The 8705-nt window shown below is 43.1% G+C and overlaps 1 protein-coding gene across 4 annotated transcripts in view; it reads right to left on the reverse strand.

Annotated features, from left to right (window-relative positions):
- Positions 1 to 4288: 4288 nt before the first annotated feature.
- BANP (BTG3 associated nuclear protein) overlaps positions 4289 to 8705 on the reverse strand; it is a 110700-nt gene continuing 106283 nt past the window's right edge. For 3 of the 4 annotated variants that reach the window (XM_033517102.1, XM_015640128.3, XM_015640127.3), the window contains 2 exons: positions 8387 to 8530; positions 4289 to 5036 (listed from right to left, as the gene is read on the reverse strand). In XM_033517102.1, the coding sequence (XP_033372993.1) occupies positions 4965 to 5036; positions 8387 to 8530 (216 nt within the window). In that variant the 3' untranslated portion in view covers positions 4289 to 4964. The remainder of the gene's footprint in view (positions 5037 to 8386; positions 8531 to 8705) is intronic. The other variant, XM_033517103.1, reaches the window with a different exon arrangement.

Raw genomic sequence — 8705 nt, forward strand, 5'->3', positions numbered from 1 at the left:
TATTATATCTATTCTATATATTCTATTCTATTCTATTCTATTCTATAGAAAATATCTCTATAAATTATACATATTATATCATATTTATATTTATATATATAAATATTTTGATATTTTATATATGGTGCATATAAAAATAAATATACCTATATTGTATATGTGGTGTGTATATTAAAAATATTAAAAATTAATATATATAAATATATATATTTATACAAAATAATATAAATAAATGAGTGTATATATATATTTATATAAAAATATTAATCTGAAGTGTACCTTTCACTACTCAAGCAGTGCTGGACATCTCCCAGATTTTTTCCTGCTTTTCCCAGCAAGCCAAGAGAGAATGGAATATCGAGTCCATCATTCCCAACAGGAATCCTTTCCATCCATGGAGGGCAGAGCTGTGTCCCTGTGGCAACAACAAAACAGCAAAGTCCCTTTGATTTCCCTGCTTCAGTGCTTCTGGAAAACAGAAATCCCCAAATTCCCTAAGAAAAGCCAGGAATCAGGGATATTTCTCATTTTCAAAGTCCAGGTCATGGAACTCTGAGGGAAAACGAGCACAAGCTCAGCCTAAACTCGGTTCTTCATCCAGGTTTTTGTTGTGTTTCACAACCACCTGAACTCCCAGGAAAAACCTGGAATAATCCATTCCAGGGAAATTGTATAAATGATATAAACTGTGATAATTTTATAAAATATAATCTTGTCATAAACCTGATGGAGAGCTGGAACTGGGCAGTTTAATTAAACACCCAAAACACAGATTAAACAGAGGGACCAGAACTTTCCCCTGCCTGTTGGTTAATTAAAAAATTCATATGATGAATAAAAGAGGGAAAATATATAAAAGAGATATTTTCTGCCCAAAACATGAAATTTTTTTATTTATCATTAGAAGACATTTTTTCCTTTGCAAAAAAAAAAAAAAAAGAAAAATTGAATAGGAAACAAAGAGGAGAAAACTTAGAAAAGTAGAATTCAGTATAAAAAAGGCAAAAGAAAGTTCAACAAAGGAGACATTTGCTGCTGAATTGAACTTTGTATGAGACATGAATGGGGAAAAAAAGGGATTTATCCATTTCCACCCAATTTGTCGTGATAAGGAACAAGATTTGATTAAAAATCACCTTTAGAAAGAGGCGAGTTGAGCCCTGCCTCGGAACGTGGGCTCTGCACGGCTCCTCCTGCAGATATTCCCATTTTTTGGGATCCAAACCCACCTTTAGGAGCGTCAGGCAGCCCCTGCAGCAGCAGGCAGAACAGGGAGCTCAGTTTTCCCAGCTCAATGATTCCCTTATTCCCAGCTCCATCCCAGGAAATGAGCTCTGACTGAAGCAGCCGAGCTCCCACCAGAGCTTTGGGATCACCGGAATAAAAGGAACATTCTTATCCCTGCTAATGGGAAACAGTTCCTGCCGAATTCCAGCTCCAGCTCCACGTTTGCAGTGCTGGGATAATTGGGAATTCGGCAGGAAAACTGATTGCTAACAGGAGTTTTGAGATGCCATTCGGGGTTTGGGGGTTTTTGGGGTTTTTTTTTTGGAGGGATTGGTTTTCTCCTGGTGTTTTTCTAACAGGAAACTCCATATCCGTGGAATTGGATAATAAAATCCAGGGCCACCAGAGGATCTCCAGGCAGCAGGAGATCCAGCACGGAGATGAGCACCAGGAGAACTTTTTTTGGATGGAATTCTTTGCTTTACAGGCAAAGTGTCAATGCTGGAATGCCTGAAAACGCAGCTCAAGAGAACATTCCTGTTTATTTGGGAGGGTGATGGTTTTTATAGATTTGTTTTGCAAGACAAAATACATAAAACTAACAGGGAATAAAAAGAAGAAAAAGCAGGAAAAGAATTCCCCACATCCCTCACTTTTCTGTGACAGATTTCTTGCTGTACAATCCATCAAACCAGAATATTTTAGTTTTAATCAGGAAACACTTTAGGATTCTTCTTCTGAGGTGAGAATCAAGATTAAATGATCTGAAGGCTCTTAATAATGGTCCACTAAGAGAATTTTAGTAAAAAAACAGGATAAAGTGTTGTGGATTTAGTGAACTCAATATTCAAAATAACCAACAGGACCAAGTAGGGCAACTCTTCCACCCCCAGAACCTGAACACCAAAATCAAATCAATCAATCACCAAAATCATCCCAGGAGAACTGGATTCCACAGGGCATGAGATGAATTCCAATAAAAGAAGCAATAAAGCAAGAAATGCCCCTGAACACTCCTGGTCTCCATCTCTCTTGGACAGAAGCAGTGTGAGGAGGAAAAGAACAGTGAAAAATGAGGATGTTGGAAGGTTTGCTGAGGGGAAAAGAATCTTATTCTTTAAAATCTTATCTTATTCTATAAAAAGGCAGAGACTGGGAGCAACAGGAGATGCAAATTGAGAGTTTCTAGGTGATTTACTGAAAATTGTCAAGGATGGGACCACATCTGTGGTGAACCAACACCAACCCTCCCAAACTCAGAGCCAGCAAACCCTCAGCACCCCCAGGAGCTCCTGCTTCCTCATCTTCCAAAACTTCCAGGATTTCCCTGTTTTGTGGATGTTTTTGGTACAACCTCGAGGTGAAGGTGCCTTCACCCTGCACAGAACCTCACACACATTCCCAGGAGGGAATTCATCCCTGAATTACTCATTTGGGGAATTATTTATTTGTCGGTGACACAGCCTGTGATGCCTAGAAAACACATCCTGCATCCCTGGAGAAATTTCCTGCCTGGATGAGGAGATCAATCCAGCATCCCTGGAGAAATTTCCTGCCTGGACAAGCAGATCAAACCCCCAGAGAGGGAGCAGGGACAGGGAACACTCACCAGAATCCCTGGCTCAGTGCTGGAGTCTCCTGAGCTCAAGCTTCTCCTGGACTTCAGCTGGAAAATGCAAAGAGAACAAAATTCTGAGTTCACAAACCAGAGGAACAGAGGGGAATTCCCAACTCAAGCTGGCAGGACACAGGGAATGGATTCCCACTGAGGGCAGGGATAGATGGATATTGGGAAGGAACTGTTCTTTGGGATGGATTTCCCAGAGCAGCTGTGGCTGCCCCATCCCTGGAAGTGTCCAAAGCCAGGTTGGAATAACCTGGGATAGTGGAAGGAGTCCCTGCCCATGGTGGATTTGGATGATCCTAACCCTTAAGGTCTCTCCCACCCAAACCATTCCATGATTATTAAAATATCCAGGCCTGGCTTTATTTTTAGGCCTTTTTTTGGGTGCCAAGCTCTTCAAAGATCCCCAGGCTGAGGAACACCACTCAAAAAGGAGCTGAAGAGCAGCCAAATTCCTGGCCTGCTGCAGACCCCGAGCTCCACAAGCTGTGGTTGTCTGCATTTCTGTGTCAAGAAACATCCTAAAGGGAAGGAGGAATTTATAGAAAGGGTAACACTCACCAGGGACAACATTCCCAGAAGCTGGAGGTGCTTAACCCTTCCTTTGGTAATAAAAAAAATACAAATCCAAGTTATCCTGGATTCAAACACGTGGGATTTGTGGCTGTACCTCATTTGTCAATTCATTCAATGCATTATGAGCCCATATTGGGAATGATCCTGTGGGAAATCAGCTGGGAATCAAATACAAAGCAGAACTTCCCTCTCTTATTTTCCAAACACTTTCCCAAACCCTGTTTTCAAAACTCTTATTTTCCAAATCCTATTTTCCAAAACATGCATCATTAAATAACCAGGTGACAGCAAACAGGTTTCCTTTACACTCAGGGTTAGCAAAAAGGACAATGGTGCTTTGTCAAAATCCCTATTAAATTAACCAGAACTTTGAGAGGAAAGGGGATTTCACCTGGATCTTGGATGCTGGGTTCAGATGGATGAATCCCACTCTGGGGAATTGCTGGACAAAGGAGGCAGGAGGGACTGAAAGGGAGAGAGCTCAGAATTGTTCACATTACATAAAATTATTTCAGAAATTCATTACATTTTGCACACTCAAAAACTCAGCTATCCCATTTTTTCTCACACTGGGAATTTAGACAATAAATTGTCTTGGATTGGGAATTTAGAAAATAAAATGGTCTTGAACTGTGAATTTACAACATAAAATGGTCTGAGATTGGAAATTTAGATCATAAAATGGTCTGGAATTGGGAATTAGGTAATAAAATGGTCTGGAATTGGGAATTTAGGAAAAAAAAGTGGTCTGAGATTGGGTTCTCCCTTAAAGGCTGAATGTGGATCCATCCCCAGCTCCTCCAGGACAACATTCCTGCCCAGCCAACCCGGACTCATTCCCAAGGCAGAGCAACTTAGAGCTGCACTATTCATAAATACACATTTATTTTTCATTAGAAATGCGTAATTACAGCATTTTTAAAGCATTTTCCCCTAGAAAAGTAGTTAAGCAACAGTACAAACGAAAGTGTTAGTCTTCTGCAAATACAGTTTTCATGACACTGAACAGAAAACACCAGCAAAAGGCCAAGACTTGCTGTCAAGGGATTTTTCCTTATTTTAAATATTTTCCTTTTTTTTGTTTGTTTTTTTTTGTTATAAACACCATAGCAAATTAAAAAAAAAAAAAAAGGCTGTTCCAACAGTGAAAAATATCTGAGCTCTGGAACTTTCTCTACGTGGCAAAGCAGGTACTGCAGGGCAGCAATAGCCCCGAACATCTGCAGCCATTCCATTTTCACAGGAGGGACCAACGGGATGGGCAGGGATGGAGTCTCACAGTTTGGATGCAGGAGAGTTCTTCCTCTCCCTCTGCCAGATTTGTTTTGTCCTCTCTGAGTGGATTTAAGTGCAGCCCACGGGGTTTTTTTGGAAGGCCGGGACTCGGATCGGTGTCGTGATGCAGCTCTGATTGAAGCTGGAATTATTCCAGGCGGGGCATGGCTGGAGGTTCTGAGCTCTGGGAGGTTTTTCCAACCCCTCCCACTCCATTTCTGGCTGGAGTTCACTGCCAGCTCCCCAACATTCCTCAATCCTCTCACTGGATTTGGATCGCTCCGTGTTCTATCTGCATTTCTGGCTGGATTGCTGATTGAAGGGAATCGGTGCCCTGCAAAGGGGAACAGGACAGCAGGAAATCAATCCAAAAGTGCTTTTTTATTGGTGTAACCAAGAGAATGGGTTGCTTGTTATCCAAATATAAAGTTCTTGTGAATACCAGTGGAAAAAATTCCAGAGCAAAATCCACATGGATGTGGGCTCTGTGAGAGTGGGAATGGGAACACACAAAGGCACCAAAAATATCATCAAGAGTCTCCGTGAAGCCTAACGAGGAAGCTGAAATAATGCAATTATGATAAAGATCTACAAAATCATGAGTGGCACCAAGGCAATTATTCCCTCTCTCTTCCCAGGAAAAGAACCAGCTCCAAATAAAGGAAATAAATTCAGAGTCTGGCACCAAACTGAAGCTGTGGAAGGCTCTTCCCAACGAAGAGGTTTTGGGAATAGGGAGCTGGAAAGGCCACCAAGGATGATAATGGAACAGACAGGAGGGAGTCCTGGAGTGCCACAGCTGCTGGGGAGGGAAATCACCTGTTGGCTTTGTCCTTGGAATTTCCCAGTTGAAGCAGGATTGGGTCTAAAAATGCTGATTTTCCCCACTGCGGCCTTTCCCTGTTTTGGGTGAAGTGAGAACAGCACGACTACACTCAGCTTTTCCTCAGAGGAAATTCCTCCTCGCTTCCCAAGGAAAACCAGGAAGAATTGTGAGCAAAAACAACTGACTGAAACCTCCAAAGGAAATCTCCTTACAAAGGAACTCGCTGCCTACCAGGGACAAGGCTGGGGAGGGAGAACCCAAAATTCCTGGGAGCCAGGAAAAGCACCTGCAGAGCTGTGAGAGGAGCAGGATCCACACCAGCTGCACTGGCCTGGACAGAGCCCCTCACAGCCAGGAAAGCTTCCCCTGCCAGCAGCCCATCACACCATGGATAGAATTCCAAGCACAGGGCAAGGATTTCAGGATTTTTTCATCCCCTCTAAACTCCCCCTCATTCCAGAGATCTGCCCTTGCTGGATTTTCCCTCATAAACACCTCTAAAGGTTGCTCTGTGCAACACCTTGGCCATAGAATTCTCCCTCTGACAGGATTTTGGTGATAAAAAAGCGGCATTTGAGGCTTTGTGCTCCCAGCTTTGAACCTGCCAAAAGATCCATGAGGGTGGAAAATCCACCAGAATTCCCAGCTTTTTTGGTTTTATTACACAGTCCCAGCTTATCTATTATTCAAATTAAAACATCAGAAGTTCAAAATCATGAAGTGTTGCTCCCAAATTCATTTATTTCCCTCTGCCTTGTTGCCAGTAATTGCATTTGGCCACAGGAATTTTTCTCTTGTTTAATTTGAAGGGTATTTTGTGTTTGTTTAAAAGTCCAAGAAATTCACGCCAAGGTGCTGAATAAATCTATGAGATTGCTAAATTGGATAACACAACATTTTTTAAATAATCTTCAAAGTTTTCTTTTTCCCATTTAGAGGAAAAGTGTATTGAGTAAATAGAATTATCAAATATCAGCACAACAGCAACACCAAATATTGACCCAGCCTCAGACCTGAAGGGATTACAAGAATTTATATTTGGCATGATGGTGGGTTTTTTTCCAAATCTAATAAAATTTACCACCAGCATTGCATCTGAGCACAGAATTTTAATCCAAATATTCTGTATTTCTAGACTTTGCAAACTGCTGTCAAAACATGAAAAGAAGCCAAGCAAAAATCATTCATGAACAGACTGAAAATACAAAACTGAAGTGGATTTTGCTCTGCTCCAGCTGAACTCAGAGCAGGGATTCATTTCAGCTAAAAAAAGGGCAGAAAGCTGGTACCTTGTTGTGAGACATGAAATAAATCCACATTTGTGCTGTTTCAAACAGGGAATTGGCACAGAATCCAGGCCAGGTGGAAAATGAATTCCACATTAATGAGTTTTGATTGATAAAGAGCTGCAAAATCCTTGGGAGCTTCTCAGCACTTGACCAAGAACCAGGTGGAAATGTCAGTGCAGCCTCACTTGGAGGGTTTTCCCTTCCCTCAGACAAGACTTTCCCCTTCGGATGGGAGATCATTCTCCAAAGGAAAATTCTGTATTTTTATCCACAAAAAAAGCTCCTGAACTATGGATAAACTCAGAGCAATGCAAACACCAAGCTGGTTCCTCCACCTCCTTTCCAGATCCTCGGTTTTCACCTGGTGCAAAGTGAGGAAATATTTACAGCCAACTTGTTTTGGGGCTTGTCTGCTTTTCCTTTCATCCCCTTTTCCTGTCACATTCCTTCCCTGCTTTCCCTGGGCTCCCTTGGAAACCTCTGTGGGTAACCACAGCATTAAAAACCAACACACTGCAAAGTGTCCCTGAAGAGGGAGGAAATCCTGGGGTGGCTGCTGTTCCTCCTGGGAATTTTGCTCCAGATTTCCTTCCTGAGTAGGTGCTGGATGAGGAGAGAGCACGGGGAGAAACCCCATGGGAGGGAAATCTGGGAATTCTCCAGGCTTGGAGTGGGGACAGCAGCATGAGGAACACCTCTCACTGCCTGCTTTGCTTATCTGGGGTCATGATCCTCGTGGGTCCTTCCCAACTCAGGGTATCCCTGTTTTTCTTGGATTGATTAAATCCACAGTGATGGAGGATCCATAAAAAAAAAGGCACAATCCCTGCAGAACAGCCTCAGTGGCCAGAGCACCCTTGAAAATAAAATATTGACAAGGGTGGTGCTGAGGCAAAAAGAATTCCACAACCTCTTGGCTTCCCCAGGGAAGAAGCCCAAGGAGTGGGATTGTCAAAACCACGTGTGACCAAATCCAGAAAAACGTGTTCCAGCTGCTTTCAATCTGCTTCGTGGTGCTGTCACCAGAGCTTCAAGCTGATGACAGACTTCTTCTAGCCTCAGATTCACGGCTGTTCTAACTGATTAAAAACAACCAAAAAAACCCCAAAACCTCCTCCATGGCAGAGAGGATCAAGTGTTCACTTCCAACTGCTGCAGGACTTTCTGTTGATCAAAACAACTGGAAAACTGCTGTCAGAACAGGAATAACTTTTCTGAGGGAAACCTCAGGCTGAGAATACTTTTTGGCTGATTGCAGCCACGTTTTTGGTGCTGTCCTTTGTGACGGCTCCCAGCCTTCAAGGACACCCCAGTGACCAAAATAATTTCTCCAGAAGCATTGAGGCATTGAGCGGGGACAGAAAAGCAGGAGCAGTCAAGGATCATTTCTACCTTTAAATAATAAAATAAAAGATGTTTCTTATTATAAGTGATGGTTTTTACGGCTTGGAAAGAGGACCATGAGCCGCCTGTATTTGTGGGTAGATATAAAACACATCTGACAGCTGTTTCGAGCACATTAAGCACAGTGAGAGGAATGAAGTGGAGAAGGAAGGGCTCACTCCGTACTTGGCTGGTGGCAGCGTGGTCTGTCACGGGCGTCAGCTGCACGTACTGCACCTGGATGTCGCTGCCCTGCAGCGGGGAGCCGTCCACGCCGCCCGCCGCCGCCTCGGCCGAGGCCACGGCGATCAGCTGGGCCCCCTGCAGCACCTGTGGGAGGGCAGGAGACAGAGGTCACAACTGGGAATGTCACCAAGGGACACCTGGGAGCGATGCCTTAAGGTTCAGCTTCTCTGTTTTTCAGGTTCTGTGCTGCATTGGTGTGTGAGTCTGAACTAAAGTGACAGCAAGTTCTCCTCACAGCTCAGGCACACACAACAATCCT

This window comes from Parus major, chromosome 11, assembly GCF_001522545.3.
Source record: "Parus major isolate Abel chromosome 11, Parus_major1.1, whole genome shotgun sequence".
Taxonomy (NCBI): domain Eukaryota; kingdom Metazoa; phylum Chordata; class Aves; order Passeriformes; family Paridae; genus Parus; species Parus major.